We start from the raw sequence: 15,814 nt of genomic DNA, 5'->3' as shown, positions 1-15,814 counted from the left end.
TTTATGTGTTTCATCCACCGATAATGTAAGAAAAAGGTAAATGAAATCACCAGAATAGTTATCGGATTATAATCGTACAGTGTAGAAAAAACTTAATAATTGATGCACAAATTCATTCGAAATATCGAATTGAAGTTAGGAAGTTTAAGGTGATTCTAATGCGCATTTAAATATGTAGATCAGTTCAGTAAGATGAATATAACAAATGAATAAACTAATTAAATTCCGAAAATGACAATTTTTAACAAATATTTCTCTTTCTTTCTTTTTTAAGGTTTCCTTTCTATTAAAATGACACTTTTGTCAAGAGCATCACAGATTAATTTGCTTATAGTTGGACGTTTAAAAGAATCGTAAGAGATTTGATTTTCGACCCGCAATCAATTGTCAAGATAAATCAAAAGTTACAGTGGGAAATGTAGGAGGATGTTCTACGATACGATGAAAATACAAAACCAGTTATGAAAATATTAGACGGTACAGACAGTTCCATTATCGAGCGACCTGGTGACCTCTTGTCGAGGAATTGATTATTTCAGGAGAGGTAGCACGAATAAGTGGTAGTTAAGGAGACGTAGTCCGCGATGGAGAGTCGCTCAGACAGTATAAAGGATCCGATTTATTATCCATCGATGCAAGAGGTCGTAGAAGGAAACGAAACGGCAACGGAAACCGAAACGACCGACAAAAGAAGCAGAAGTTCCGCTGGTAGCCAAGAACTTGGCCTGGAAGAGAATAACGCATTGAAAGTGCCGCGCAAATTTATCGCGAACTGGCGACAAGCTTGTGATCGTACACGCGACAGAACGAAAGATTTGTTGAAGAGATGGCGAACTGTTTCGACTAATGTCGATGAAATCGTTAATGATCCTGTTTCGAATAAACAATTGGAACATCCTAGTTGGAGCGTACACGTTTGGAGTAAGATTTTGTCATTTTTGTTCACGAAGCTTGAACGTTAGATATAACAACAGAACTTAAAATATGATAGACCAGATTTGAATGGATAAAATAAAGGCGGTAAAAACATAGAGAAACACAGATATTATTTTTATTATATACATATGTAGGTATATTACAAGTCTCCATACGCAAAGTATGCGTTAATATATGCGTTAATAGTTTACGCTATTATTATCAGAATATCATTTTACATTAATCAAACTTTTTTCTTTTTCTTTTGTTTTCTTCTTTGTTTCTCCTTTATATTTTCGGTAAAACAGCAACATGGGTGAGTCGATATCCAAGCGACGAAAATCTGATCGCTATAGAAGAAGCCAGGAGGGGAGGAAAGTTAAAGGATTTAGCGCCCATTCAACGGGACAAGTTTTCACATTTTTTCACTTATCTTTTGGACCACGATAGAGATGGTTTTATTAATCGAAAAGATTTTCGAATGCTTTCAGAGGTATATCTACAAATAGACCTTATATATATAATCGATAATATATAATATATTTTATCGAAAGATATATGTTAATAGTTCAATATTTTTATATATATTATCGAAAGATTTATGTTAATAGTTCAATATTTTTGAAAGCGACTGAGAAGATTCGCAGATTGGTCATGGAACGGGCCCGAATATTTACGATTAATAGAGGCCGAACAAGGACTAGCGGACTTAATCTTCCAAGAGAAAAAGAAGGAAGGTGACCAAGGAAAGATCAGCCTGGAGGAATGGTTATGTTGGTGGGCGCGCGTTGTCGCACCAGCTGGAGGCGCATCTTACAATGACATTCCATTTTGGTTAAAAATTTTGCCACGAATATTTTTTCTTGCTATCAATAGCTCAGTGAATGGAGTGATTTCGAAGAAAGAGCTTGGCTCGTTTTACGGATCAGTCGTTGGCCTAGACTCTGACAGGATCTCCAAATGTCTGGATATGGCATATAATTCTGTGACGTCGGTAATAAGCTATACTATACTGTACTATATTATACTATACTGTACTACACTACGCTATACTATAAAGGAATACTACGCTATACTACATATATGATAGATATTTTTTACGGTTGATATTATTGTTAAGATTAGCATGCGTGAAAATGTAGGAGGATAAAAGAAAATTATGGGAGATGCATAATAAGAAGAAAAAATCAAGAGTGCATGAAAGAGAGTGGGAAAGGGTTTGATGATTGGTGGGACGGGAATAAAATAGTGCGACGTAAATAGGCAAGGGAAATATTAAAACAATTAATTTTTGCATTTTCTTTAGAACGGAGACCATCGTCTCGGTTGGCCACAATACCAACTCGTATTCGCCAACTTTTTATTCGGTCGCGGTCCGTTCGGACCAGGAGAACATTTTCTCGGTATGACAGATTCCTGCTTAATTCGGGGCAATAACGTACCATTTCCGATCGATTATTCTGCGATGAATACACCAAAAGATAAGTTGGAAGTATACAGACCGCATTGTAGAAGTGCTCGACGTAGCGTGGTAGTTTGAAAAATAGCCACGCAGGTAAAATAGCCGGTAATCACTATAGAAGTGATAACGAGTGCCAGATACGAACAAGCGTCAGTGACGTGTTTCAATAAGGGTCAGTTAGAAAACTACTTTATGCAAAAATATATTAATATATTCAGAACATCTGATATTTTATTCCCTAACATACAGATGAATTAGTTTATACATGGTGTTGCCTACATATATGGTGAGAAAGTATTTGGCAATCGTTTCATTTGTTTCTTAAACTGTGTGCAAACAATAATTGATACGTTAATAAAATATGTTAAATGGAATTTGTTGTGAATGAGAAAAATATATATATAATGATGCAAAGGAAATAACGATGAATCGAACACGAATCGATTTCGTATATTGATAGAAATAAGGCGCAACGCAACGCAACGCAACGCAACGCAATATACGATTCGATAGATAAATGCAGCATTTCCTGATTCTTGCACCTTTCCTTAGATAGTTTTCGCCCATACTGCTACTACGAACGATTCGATATCACACTCATTAGTTCCTCTTTGAATTCGAAACAGACCGCTCTCGCCCCATTGCTGACCCCAAGAGTTAACGACCAACTGGAGCAAAAAATTCGTTACGTATTATTTATCAGTACGTAATCGTTTCAATGTGAGGGTAGAAAAATAGGTAGAAGAATTAGAGGAGCCTTACCCAATACTTAATTGGTAAGTTGCGATAACGATGCGCGGACGTATCTTCCCCCCATCCGATAATCCTAACCGAATGATAGCCAAATGCATAGTGTTCGGTGGTTGCTGTGTGTTTATATATTCCGGATTCATAAGAGAAAAAGTCTTGATAAACTTTCATGGTTGCTAAAAGTATTGTCGTCGTTAGATCTCATCGACCTCTTTGTTAAGTGTTTGCGAATAAAGAAAAAATGTCAGATTTACAAGAAATCACTTACCTTGCACTGGTCCAGATGTTAAAATTTCGTACATAATATCGGTTTCGTTGCCTAACCGATAAGCCGGCCCAACTTTATATAATTCTGTTCGAAGTGGATTTACCGGAGGACGACAACCGGCGGTCTTCAAGTCTGTTCTCTTTCGCAACTTGCATTGTACGTTCGTGCCTTCCCATGGATAACAGTCTTCGTCGACTAGGCTAAGAAGTGAAATCGCAGAAAAAGAAAAGATAAAAATCAGGTAGCCGAGTAGTTATAGTATCTGTACACTTATACTGTACTGTATACTTATATGTATACTACTTATGGTAGTTATATTATCTGTAGATAGAGTTGCGAAAAGATTGGGGCATAAAAAACATAGCGTAACGATGATTTAACCAAGAATTACCCGAATTTTCGCATGTATAGCCAGGCTCTGTCCAAATAGCCGCCGCTGCAAGCTTGCTGTCCTCTGTTGTTACACGAGAGTAAATGCTGTGCGCTGAGGAGGACGCTATCGGCTCCCTTACTCATTAAGGCAAATCTGTCTGAAGCGACGCGTGTCGCAGAAATAGCCCAGGATGCGCCGCACCAACCTTGATCGTCTATGTCCGAGATCTCTCGAGGCCAACGAATCCTGGCGTCGAACTCTCGTGGTAGGGACTCCGGATCGTAAATCCGTCGCACGGAATTCATTCTGTAAACCTTGGATGCCCGATGGACGCAACGGTTGATCGAATTTGCTCGAATTGATCGCATTCGAATCGAAACGAATCGAAATTACTGAAGTAAACATCGAAGAAATTTACGCTTCTTACCGATCGTGACGGATTTAAAGTACCCAAGCGCAGTTTCACACCTTCGTCTAACGTTCTACCCCAAAACTCGGAGTAATTTCGTGCCCTCCAACTCAAATCCTGCGAGTTGATCTCATCTATTAGTTCTGGGGTTTGCAAGCATCGATGCTGTTCGCAAAATACTTCCGTGTCTCTACCCATTACCGTACATTTGCTGAAAGATCGTACATGTATCGTTGATGAGTTTACCGAAAGTAAGTATGCGAATCTGTTAAGCGTTTGCGATATACAAAATAAATATACCATATATTGCAATTGATTGTAAATGTTTGGTCTTGGTTGTAATATTTCCCCTGGAAATAGCAACCTGAAACAAGCAATTGTCTATGAATAGTTCTGTCTCGCTGGAAATGATCTTCGAATAGACTTTTGTTAGTTACGAACGTCTTGTTTCTTGCGGCGGTGGTAGAGTGATGTTGGGTTCGATTCCTTTGCAGTGGCTCCAATAATCTGGACAGCAATCTTCTTGTTTCTCTCGGTTGCAAAAATCATCGCAGTAACAAACGGTGCTGAGAATCGGAGTACTACACTCGTCCTGACGACCTGTACAACAATCGCCTAGTGGATACCATTTGGCGCAATAAGGACCTGCCGGCAAGTCCGAAAAATCGGGTATCCCATCGACGATCGACGACACCACAGCCAGAAGAAAAATACCGCACGCTGAGCCTTTCCAGGATCGCATTTTCCACGCGTTCGTCGTTTCCTGCAAATCGATTCAACGTTCGCATCTTTAGTGGCATTTCTTTGCTGGCCTTATCTACCCTTATGACTCTTCATCCTTGACGAAATCAAGCGACTTACTTAAACGGAAAACAATGATCGATATTTTGATCGATTTCGATCTCAACGGTACTAAATTGCGTAAAATGCAAGTAGGAATTTCTCGTTCTCGTTCTTGTTTTCGCTTTTGTACGTAATCTTCTGCATTATTGGGTCAGGTCCATGGGACTAGGCAGCAATTGGCAGTGATTAACGGTTGCAATGCCAACTGTACGTAAAATCATCGGATATCTTTTTGGAACCATTTCAAACGTTTTCTCTTTCTTCCTCGTTAAATGTCACGCGCGGGTATTCTCTGTTTCACAAACGGGATAGAAGTAGGTCGCGATTTGACCGTGAAACAGTGGAACGAAAAATCGCGCGATTTGTTCGCATTTATTAGATAACGATGACAATAGCGTCGGGGCTGGCGACGATAAAACGGATCGTCAAACGCATCGAACGATCAAGCGTTTGTAGACGCTTGTTATCGAACGCAGTTTATTGCATTATAATATTAATGGAATTTATCAGACTGGAACGTGTCATGTTTTACGTTTATTTCCTTTCATATACATAGACGTATCGCCATTAGCGATTGTTCGAGCGTTCGAAATTTTCGCAGCACAAAATAATACACATTTCGCGTTAAAAACTTTCGAATCTTCGAAGCGAATTCTACTTATGACTTCTACTTTACGTTGTATATCGAATAGATACGCACGACTCGACCGTCGCATCGTCGATCTTGACCCGTTTTTAGTTTCATTAGAAACAGACTGAGAATGACAAGTATCTGGCCGAGAATAAACGGTTCACGTAATTTGAAAATTAAGGGCAATTTTATTCGAATATCGCGATTTCAGCTTTGCACTCGAGAAGATGTCGCTTTTCGGTCTTCGTACTCGATTCAATAATATGCGACATGTAAACGTCAGCGTATACTATCACGACCGATCTCATATGTAACTATGAAAACGCGCGTGACGCATAATAGTACGTCTAGCATTTTATCGGTTGTATCATACGCTCGCGTTCAACATTCTATTATTCAATGAATGCAGTCAATGGAAAAGTATGCAACCTTTCATGGATGACAACAACGATGACGATTAAAATGAATGCATTGACAAAAAATTTGTTACGGTGAATGAAAGAAATGTTCCAATTGTATTGAACTCGATACAGCATACGCGATTCATTCAATTGAGCATCGATTGACATGATAGGTAATCTTATAAACGAAGATGATCTTGTCCATTATTTGGTTTCAAGCGATTATGCATCGTGTTGAACGCAACACGTCAATGTATGTGTGATCATTCGTTTCCGATAAACCTTGGCTTTTGGTCATATCATATCGGAAACGCGCGTAACGTAACGTTTTATACCTATACATGTACAATATATACACACGTATATTAATAAAAAGACAAGTAAGACGATACATATAAAAATTACTCGAATTATTCGAATATCGTGTAACGCGGGAAAAACGATCGGGAAAAATCGCGCGAAATCGACATGCCATAGCATTATTAATCTTGTTAACAGTCGTTAAATTTTCCCAGCAAGAAAGATTGAAAGAATTAGAAAAGTAAGCGGTATATAATTATAGTGACTCGTATGCGATCGGAGGCTATTTTAAAAATAACTCAATTGACGAAAATCGAGGTTAAAGAAAGAGGTTAATGGGCGCCGTATATTTTTACACGAATTTCAACGCTACAGGGTGCAAAGATTACTTTTATCGATAAAACAAACGAACGTACGTTCCATCGATGTGATCTCATGCGTCGGCAAATTTATTGTTTGATATTCTTCCAGCCATTTATTCGATATTTTCTTCAGGCTTGTATACGTGTATCGTTCTCGATCCGACAGATTTTTCTTTATCGGGCGATCAACTTTCCGTCGATTTGGACGCGTAATTGCTCCTCGAAATAATACCTCGTGAAATACGAATCGATTCCCCCTCTTTTTATCTCATCATTTTTCCCCCATCGAAGCACTAGGTTCGCAAGCATTGCGCTTCTTTAAGATTTATATTAAACATGATCCGTTTAACGTTGCTAAAATTAAACCAAGTTTCACTTTCCAAATTATTCTCTTTCCTCTTCTTCCACCTATCTTCCTCCTACCTCTTCCGACCCTCAACCTCAAACGTCTCTTTCTCTACCGATTATTTTTTCTTTTCCTTTTTTCTCTTCTTCTTCTTCATCATCCTCTTCTTCTTCATTTAATCTGTTTATCGTAAGACGTGCCAATGCTTATACGTGATCTTTCAAATTGTTGACGCTAAAAATAACGCGAACGTCATATTAAAGCGTAGGTATATGCCCATTGTCCCAAATTCCGATCGTTTTCTTTACGTTATGTATTTGGGGTAAGAGTTGTGTGATCGCAACTATCGATGATATAGTTTCGGTGCACGATATCATCGATTTGTCGGAACATCCATGCAAACGTCAAGAATTTTGTGCAAATCGATGTTCACTTCTCTACCGTAAAACAGTAATTCGATTGATTTGAAATTATTCGAAATTACTCACTTCATTTCCATGCATATACACGCGTATAGGTATGCACGCAACGTGAATGAGATAATTCTTAAACGTGAATGACAACAGTATAATTTTCGTATTCATGACAGGTACGTTTGTTTAAAAACGTGCTCCGAATCGTTTACGATAGACCGTTACGCAACAAGATGTTTGCACATTGTATATACAAGATGTTTCGTTCCACTGATGATTCAAAATCATTTGACTTACCGCGTTTTCGTCTATACAAATTTTGTTTCAGATCAACTGTCCCGATTTTACAATGGAATTTCACACGAAGCAGTCGCTCAGGCGAATATGTAATTATAATTTTCCGAAATCGCGATATAAACGTTAATTTTCATTAGCACGAACAATTTGAATCCGCGATCATGAGTTGAGATAAATGCAATTGAAATATCGATGATAAGATAATCAACAAGAAGAAAATCACGTTCCACCGATATTTGGGTAATTGACGATCGTCAAATGTTTTGTAGCAAAGTTTCACTTACTCGTGGTTGGAAGAGATTTTCTGATCCGAAGAAACAGCAAACTTCTTGGACTTGTTTTTGCGATATCAACAAGCATCTGCTTTGTGGTACTCAGCAGTAGTAGACGCCTGTGAGAAACGGTCCTGGTACACGTTTAAAAATCTTTGATCGTTTTACAGTAAAACCAACGACAGATGTTTGAAAGAAAGAAGGAACGAAGGAAGGAATGGCAGGAGGGAAACAAGGAAGAAAGGAAAGGGAAAAGGAAGGAAGGAGGGAAGGAAGGAAGGAAGGAAGGAAGGTAGGAAGAAAGGACGATTGGAGGAATGAGAATAAGAAAACCAAGGAGAGATTAGAATGATAAAAAAAAATTGGCTGTATTCAAAGGAGAAAGGTGAAGTAGACTTGAATGTTGGTGCAAATCTGACGAACGCGAGTCGTAAAGTAAATTCAAAGTTACGCGGACTTGCGATTGGAAACAATTGGAGAAGATCTGTCGGTGCTGGCGGCTCGAAAGCGAGAGCTTAACTGGCCCGCGAATACGCTAGGTAAACGCGAACTAAATGCCTAGTCAGCCCGTGACTGCGTACCATGGTATATCGCGATTCGGTTTCCTCTTGATTATTTACCGGATCTCCTTGTGACTTCTTCCCCGAAGATTCGTCATTGCTTGAATATTCAAAGGTCTTCAATTAAACTCCTGGTGAACACTCGTACGTGATCGTCGTAGATACCGCGCGATTCTGTTTCATTCGATTAGATTCAATAATTCAATTCGTTATAATTACGTCCAAGTCAAACAATTTCTTAAACGGATAACTTTCAAGTTCAAAATATTCGGCTACGCTTCTAATATGAGAAATTATATTCTTTTTCGGACCGATCAATTTCTTATCGTTAATTATCTTTAGAGGGAAAGACATATCTAACTTTTTACAGAAGATGGACAAAATAAAAGAAATACCACAATTTTTAATGTGCGCAAAGAATAACGAGTACTAAAAAAAGGTACCGAAACCAGGGCTCGTCCGGGATTTGAACCCGGGACCTCTCGCACCCTAAGCGAGAATCATACCCCTAGACCAACGAGCCACATGTACGTTCGATCGTAAATTTCTTTAATATCGTGAATAAAATTACACGAATGTATATCAAAATATAGATATAATACGCAACATCAACTTTCTAACGTGATAATATATTATTATATATATAACCATTTATGTACATGTAAAATGTCTATGAGCTTTAATTACGATGTGGAATATCGTAATATGTTTTAAGAAATTCAAATACTTAATTAACAGCAAAACATTAAATATATTAAATCATATTATTTTAATTCCTCTAAATTGAAGTTTTTGATCATGTAGGGACCAACTAGGCGCCGTGGCTTAGTTGGTTAAAGCGCCTGTCTAGTAAACAGGAGATCGAGGGTTCGAATCCCTCCGGAGCCTTTGGTGTTCTTTAGATGTTATATTTTTTATATACGCTGTATTTTAATAATATGATTTATGGTACGATGGTATGTTTGTGTTGTTTTCTTTTCTACTATCTAGTTTTTTTCTTTTTATAGATTCACATGTGCATATTCGTTGTATCTGTAAATAGGAGTTCGCTTCCATGTGCAACGCTATTTAAAAGTCGAAAAAGTAAATGTTATTCCGTGAAATAGATCGATCGTCGATTTTTTTTCATTTCGTTACATTTTTTGATACATTTTTTTATTATCAAGGAGATAGGAATCCCTTTAGTAGACCGCCGGTATTTCACCAAACAACGATTGAGTGATCGATATTGAGAAAGTGTTCCATGGCAACGTAATACATATGTATGTAGTAAGCGGATGAGAGAACTGTGTATGATCAAGGTGAAACCATTTGATCGACTATCAGTAACTCTCGTCGTGTGTCGTTCTAGTAAGAAAAGAGGATAAGATGGGAAATACGGAGAGCAATGTATCCAGCGGAGTAAAGAAACAAACGGACGCATCTTCTATCTTGCTTTACAAATTAGTCGACATGAAAGGTAAGTTGAATCATAAACGAGAATGATGAAAGCGAAACGTCTTCTTAATCTTGTGTAGGAGGTGGTTTATTGGTAAATATGATGAAAAGGGCAACGCAAACTAAACAGTACGCGGAATTGGACCATGCTCTAAGAACCAAAGTAGAACCGTATTTATACAATAAGGGTAGAGGTAAATGGATTCCAATCGAAAAGTTGGTTTTGCTGCGAAACAAGGATCGTCCGAAGCACAAAATGGTAGAACGATATACGATTAGATATCATATGATATAGATGAGTAATTAGCTTGAACGTTTTTTTATGAATGTCTTTTTATTATGAATGATCGATTACGTAACAGCTTCCACCGTTGAGATCTATGGAGAATCCTGCCGATTACGATATAGACAAAGATATGCAAAATGAGGATGAATTGGACGAGACAAAAATAGGTAAACGATCGATAAAGACGATAGAGATGTAAATTTTTAACACATTTCTTTCGATTTAATAGATAAAAGCAAGTACAGACTAGTCTGTTGGAGCTTAGGCGAAAGAGGAGCAGTCGGTGAAACGATTTTACACTTGTGCATGTTACACTCGACTGCTATTCACATTGATCTGGCTAAACGTTTATTACGTTTTTATCCTAAGCTTATCAACGATGTATATATCAGTGATGAATATTACGGTTAGTAAGTATAATAAGCGCGGTGAACACGATGTAAACGAATAAATTCGTTTCGCGTCAGGGCGCATCGTAAATTCATCTGCTCGGTTGTTCTTGATAGGTGAGAGCGCATTACACATCGCAATAGTAAATGAAGATCCAGCATTGGTAAAATTCCTCTTGGACAGCGGTGCGGACGTACACGAAAGATGCGTGGGGAACTTTATGTGTCCGGAGGATCAAAAAGCGTCGAGATCGGACAGCCTGGATCATGAATGGGTTTGCGTAGCTCCGGAAACGGATTATAGCGGGTAAAGAAGATTTACTCGAGTGGAATACAAATGTCGAGTGACTTTCGTTCTATTTGCATAGATACGTTTACTGGGGCGAGTATCCTTTAAGTTTTGCCGCATGTTTAGGGCAGGAAGAATGTTACAGATTAATACTCGCCAGAGGAGCGGATCCCGACAAGCAAGACACAAATGGAAATACTGTTTTACATATGTTGGTCATCTATGAAAAACTGGTAAGCATCTGCCACAGGACTAACCCGGAAATGGCAAAACCAGCAATAAGTTTATTCGATCGATTGTTTTTCCGAGCAAGACTACGTTCGATATGGCATATGAAGTGGGTGCGTCGTTAGCGATCAGAAATGCTCAACATTTAACACCTTTGACGTTATCGGCGAAATTAGCTAGAATCGAACTGTTTTTTCATATCTTGAACATCGAGCGGGAGATTTATTGGCAGATCGGGAGTATTACGTGTGCAGCTTATCCTTTATCGCAAGTCGACACGATCGATGTTGTTACAGGAAGCATCAGTCATAATTCCGCTTTGAATCTGGTGGTATTTGGCGTGAGTCGAAAATCTAAATTACGCAACAGTTTACTTTCTATTTGCCATTCTTTATTGACATACGATATTCCTCATATATGTATAGGAAAAGGACGAACACTTGGAATTGATGGACGGTGTCCTGGTCGATCTATTAAATGCCAAGTGGAACACTTTCGTCAAGTCTCGGTTCTATCGTCAATTTTTTCTTTTTTGTTTCTACTTTATTCTGTCATTGATCAGCTTTACTCTTCGACCCGGTCCAACGATAACATCGTCGACTTCCTCACTCGCTGTCACTCCTCGTGTCTCTGTTCCATCCATCGAATCGCCCATAACAACTCTAAAACCAGAGCAACTCCTCCCAAACGTTACCAAAACTTCTCAAAATTTAAATCTATCCCTTCTTCTCGATAAAGCTGTTACCACTGCTTTTACCTCGAATATAAAACATCCTTCGAATGTAACAACGGCAAGCTTTGATAAACTGAAGCTCGATATCGTCACCGATCTAACGTCTATCTTGAACATTTTCTCGACAGACCGATCTCAAAACGAGATCGAATTGCTCAACGATTCTTACAGGATAGCTATTCGACCAGCCGAACATTTCTACTCCAAGAATAACGGTACACCAACGGATTATCTAAAAATTACGACGATCAACGACAGTGTCGTCTTTATAAATTCGACGATACCTTTTGATAATAATACAGTTTCTCCTGGTAGTAACAAACACAACTGGTACGTTATATGTGAATAATCCCGGATCAAATCCGATTAATACAAAAATACAAATTTCAAAATGTTTATTAGCGACCACGTATACGTCCAAGATGACTCTTAATGCATATTTTCGATATTAGGTGGAACAATCTCACAGAAAAGTGTAGACTGATGCATCTAACAACATTATCGGCCAAGATTCGACTAATCGCCGAAATATTAATGGAGATTGCGGCTATTCTTTATATTATTGCAGCACTGCGCGAAGCCAGATTTCTCGGTCTTAACATGTTCATTGAGAATCTAGTAAGAGGATGATATCATCTGTTCCTTTATCAAGCGCTTTTATCTGAAAAAGAAAACGTTTAGTAAATAATGCGTCTAATATTGGTTCCTTATCAATGAAATTACCAGGGAGAGAACACAGAGAGGAAAGGAAAAGGAATGAAGAAAAAAGACGGTGTTTCGTTGATAAACCGATAGACCGCAGAAATTTCAGTACGCGGTTACAAATTAAAATATTGTACTAACGAAAGAAATTAATTTCTAGATGACTGCGCCGTCGCGAGTAATGTTCCTCTTCTCCTGTTGTATATTACTGTCCTTTCCATTGCTGAGGTTGGCTTGCGCCGATCAAGTTGAAGATATGTTGGCAGTTGTAGTGATGTTAACGACGGCACCGTATTTTTTATTTTTCTGCAGAGGTTTCAAAACGGTCGGTCCGTTTGTTGTGATGATTTACAGAATGATCATGGGTGATTTACTCCGTTTCGTCTCCATTTATTTGGTCTTTGTAATGGGATTTTCTCAAGGTAACTTGAAAACAAAGTTCTTCTCTCTGGAAGAATTTTTCCATTACACATTCTGTCCCTTTCGCACCTCTACTTTGACCAGAATCTTTTAACATAAATGCGATAACAGATACATCGTATCGCGTATCTCTCGTATCTTTTGAACATAGATCACGGACAGAAATAAACTTACGATCGATTCGTGAGAATCAACCGGTCAATTAGATCGAAACGTGCGAGTAAATATACCAATGACGCTTCTTCCTCTTCCCTTACAGTCGTTAATCAAAGTGTAACGATATCGAGCAAATTACGAGTTTACCTTCACCTTATGACTTAATCTCTCGTCTGGGAATTTCTACATCGCAAGCGACATTGACACATATTATTACGCTGGTATATCATACATTCTGAAACGTAACAAATTTACATATCGTAGGCATCGAGCCAACTTTATGCATACTTACCAACTTGTAACACTTATACCGTGATACATTATTACAGAGATAGTATTACATACAGTATTACATAGTCGTAGACATTATCTCTTATTTACTTCTAATATTACGTATTTACATACTACATCTATATTTTTCATATTTCCCTTCTCTAATTTATTTTACAATGCCTATCAAAAGATTGTCTTTTCTTTTCTTGCCTTTCCTTTCTTCAGCATATTACATCATATTCCTATCTTTCGATAATCCAAACACACCAGAAGGAGTAGATGATTCGGTGAGCAACCCAATGCCGTCGCCGGTAGAAAGTATAATGGCAATGTTCCTTATGAGCATGACGAACTTTGGAGATTACTATGGCGCGTTTGAGAGAACGCAACACGAGATGGAAGCTAAGGTAATTACCTCGCATCTACTCTTCTAGTGAATATATGACTGAAATAGAAACATTCATTGTATCGTAGTTCTTATTTGTGGTATATATGGCAATCGTTGCCATATTATTGGTAAATATGTTAATTGCTATGATGGGAAATACATATCAGAAAATCGCGGAGACAAGAAACGAATGGCAAAGACAAGTAAGTTTTTCTTTCATCCCCTACTTTTTCCATTTATAGGAATATTTATTAATTATTATTCAGTTATTAATACTGGAATTAACATCACAGTGGGCACGTATAGTTTTGGTAGTAGAAAGAGGAGTAAGTCCACAGGAAAGGCTTAAAAAATTAATGGACTATTCGCAGCCAATGTCCGATGGTCGAAGGGCGTTAGTACTTCGATTGAGTCAATCGGTAAAAAATATCTCTATATACATATGTATATATTATGTAAATACACATGTGTAACGAATGATTATAGTTGTAAAAAGTGAAACATTTTTAGGAAGAAGACAAGGAAGAAATGAAGGAAATTTTAGAAATGAAAAGAACTCATGATAGATTGTATAAAAAAAGACAGAGCAAAGTAACAAAAAAGATCTTAACATCAGAAGATAATACTATTTTGTAATATTATCACAGATGTCTCGTCTGTAGCATATGTTCCCAGTCGTTTAATATATTGAGATACTTTGTTGATATAAAAACTGCATCTTACATACAATGTACATAATAAACTCTTATGATTATGATCTTTCTTGAAATTCTTGTACGTAAATTTCCTCTTATGCTCAAGGAAGATACATACATATGTATGTATACGTACCTATTGATAAAGCAGAATTGTATCCATAGCAAGTTGCTATAACAACTGTTTACTATGACTAATAATAAATATTTGTTAGCTTCTTGTTTTGTCTATCGTGCTGTCTAAAGGACGGAATATTTTTAAAGTTTCCTACTCTGTACAAATGAGCAAATTAAGATCACCCATAAATTATAAAAATATGGAATTAGAACTTCTACAGGCTCTTAGTGCGGATAAGCTATACAAATTACAGAATGATGCTAAACTCAGAGCAATAGAACAGAATGTGCCTACGTATGAAGATTTTAGACAACTGGTATAAGAGCATATTTTTATCGAAAATATCATTATTTATATATCTAATATAAAATAATTTCTCCCATATCGAATCTGTCACCAGGTGAATGCTGCTCATCTAAAACCTTTAAAATGTGACGATGTAAAATCTAAAATAAAGAGATGTTGGAATCCCATTGTTCATATTGATAATTCGAATGTGGTAATGCCATTTGAAAAACAAGAAATACAACAACAACAATCCGAAGATCGTTTAAAATTATGGAGTAAGAGTGATAATATTTCTGCAAATGAAATACCCACCACATATGTAAAATTTATACAAGTTTGGAAAACTATTAAAGGGCATAAAGAAAAATTTCATTATCTCAAAATGTCCAGGTAAGGTATTCCTTCTTAAATCGAACAAGAATAGGAAATGAATGCATCTAATTTGTTATTTCAGATATACTCTACGGGAGAAAATTTTTTGCACAGAAATTTCTCCATCGTTGTTCGTCGAAATAATCGACATATGCTTTCGAAATATTTCGATTGCGGATAATATAGAGTTTATTGTTGACATTTTGTGTACTTTGAGTAAATGCAATAGATTTCATTTAACAGTAAGTTTTATGGGACAAAACGAAAAAGAAATGTGTACGCAGCTCTTTCGAAATCTACTTATCAACGCGGTATATCAAGACGAGATTTTTAAGGAGACGATTAAATCATTAGCATTGCTTTACGAAGTCGTACTTGAGTAATAAATTTTAACGAGAGAGATTAACGAGTTTTATAATAAAAATATTTCACGAGTTA

The 15,814-nt window shown here is 37.3% G+C and overlaps 4 protein-coding genes and 2 non-coding genes across 10 annotated transcripts; 4 read left to right on the top strand and 2 right to left on the bottom strand.

Annotated features, from left to right (window-relative positions):
- The first annotated feature begins 29 nt into the window (after positions 1-29).
- On the top strand, positions 30-2,799 carry LOC126867808 (uncharacterized). Its single transcript, XM_050622772.1, has 5 exons — positions 30-149; positions 275-921; positions 1,224-1,408; positions 1,544-1,909; positions 2,222-2,799. The coding sequence occupies exons 2-5, from the start codon at positions 585-587 to the stop codon at positions 2,453-2,455; spliced, it is 1,122 nt and encodes a 373-aa protein (XP_050478729.1). The 5' UTR covers positions 30-149; positions 275-584; the 3' UTR covers positions 2,456-2,799.
- LOC126867801 (tubulointerstitial nephritis antigen-like) lies at positions 2,567-8,760 on the bottom strand. Of its 5 annotated transcripts, none has more exons than XM_050622760.1 (9): positions 8,624-8,760; positions 8,055-8,176; positions 4,619-4,940; positions 4,478-4,541; positions 4,196-4,388; positions 3,787-4,082; positions 3,396-3,595; positions 3,140-3,303; positions 2,567-3,045 (listed from the first exon to the last, which is right to left on the bottom strand). In XM_050622760.1, exons 3-9 carry the CDS (start codon positions 4,917-4,919, stop codon positions 2,926-2,928), a joined length of 1,338 nt encoding a protein of 445 aa, XP_050478717.1. In that variant the 5' UTR covers positions 4,920-4,940; positions 8,055-8,176; positions 8,624-8,760; the 3' UTR covers positions 2,567-2,925. The 5 variants fall into 5 exon arrangements, with proteins under 5 accessions (XP_050478717.1, XP_050478715.1, XP_050478716.1 ...); XM_050622758.1 differs by lacking the exon at positions 8,624-8,760 and adding an exon at positions 6,769-7,240 and having other exon boundaries at positions 8,055-8,617; XM_050622759.1 differs by lacking the exon at positions 8,624-8,760 and having other exon boundaries at positions 8,055-8,616.
- Positions 8,761-8,899: 139 nt separating this feature from the next.
- LOC126867782 (transient receptor potential cation channel subfamily V member 5) lies at positions 8,900-14,660 on the top strand. The gene is made up of 16 exons (XM_050622675.1): positions 8,900-9,685; positions 9,769-9,864; positions 9,954-10,061; positions 10,120-10,298; positions 10,402-10,492; positions 10,555-10,731; positions 10,832-11,021; positions 11,083-11,236; positions 11,317-11,571; positions 11,657-12,294; positions 12,417-12,582; positions 12,827-13,088; positions 13,741-13,922; positions 13,990-14,106; positions 14,197-14,322; positions 14,414-14,660. Exons 3-16 carry the CDS (start codon positions 9,971-9,973, stop codon positions 14,537-14,539), a joined length of 2,754 nt encoding a protein of 917 aa, XP_050478632.1. The 5' UTR covers positions 8,900-9,685; positions 9,769-9,864; positions 9,954-9,970; the 3' UTR covers positions 14,540-14,660.
- On the bottom strand, positions 9,054-9,125 carry Trnap-agg (transfer RNA proline (anticodon AGG)). The gene has a single exon. It is a non-coding gene; the product is annotated as a tRNA-Pro (tRNA).
- Positions 9,417-9,490, top strand: Trnat-agu (transfer RNA threonine (anticodon AGU)). The gene has a single exon. It is a non-coding gene; the product is annotated as a tRNA-Thr (tRNA).
- A 148-nt stretch (positions 14,661-14,808) lies between the features above and the next one.
- On the top strand, positions 14,809-15,778 carry LOC126867818 (coiled-coil domain-containing protein 103). The gene is made up of 3 exons (XM_050622789.1): positions 14,809-15,032; positions 15,117-15,394; positions 15,459-15,778. The coding sequence occupies exons 1-3, from the start codon at positions 14,880-14,882 to the stop codon at positions 15,757-15,759; spliced, it is 732 nt and encodes a 243-aa protein (XP_050478746.1). The 5' UTR covers positions 14,809-14,879; the 3' UTR covers positions 15,760-15,778.
- Positions 15,779-15,814: the final 36 nt, after the last annotated feature.

Source organism: Bombus huntii, chromosome 7 (assembly GCF_024542735.1).
Source record: "Bombus huntii isolate Logan2020A chromosome 7, iyBomHunt1.1, whole genome shotgun sequence".
Taxonomy (NCBI): domain Eukaryota; kingdom Metazoa; phylum Arthropoda; class Insecta; order Hymenoptera; family Apidae; genus Bombus; species Bombus huntii.
Note: the sequence above shows the minus strand (reverse complement) of the source record. Positions and strands in the feature narration are given on the sequence as shown.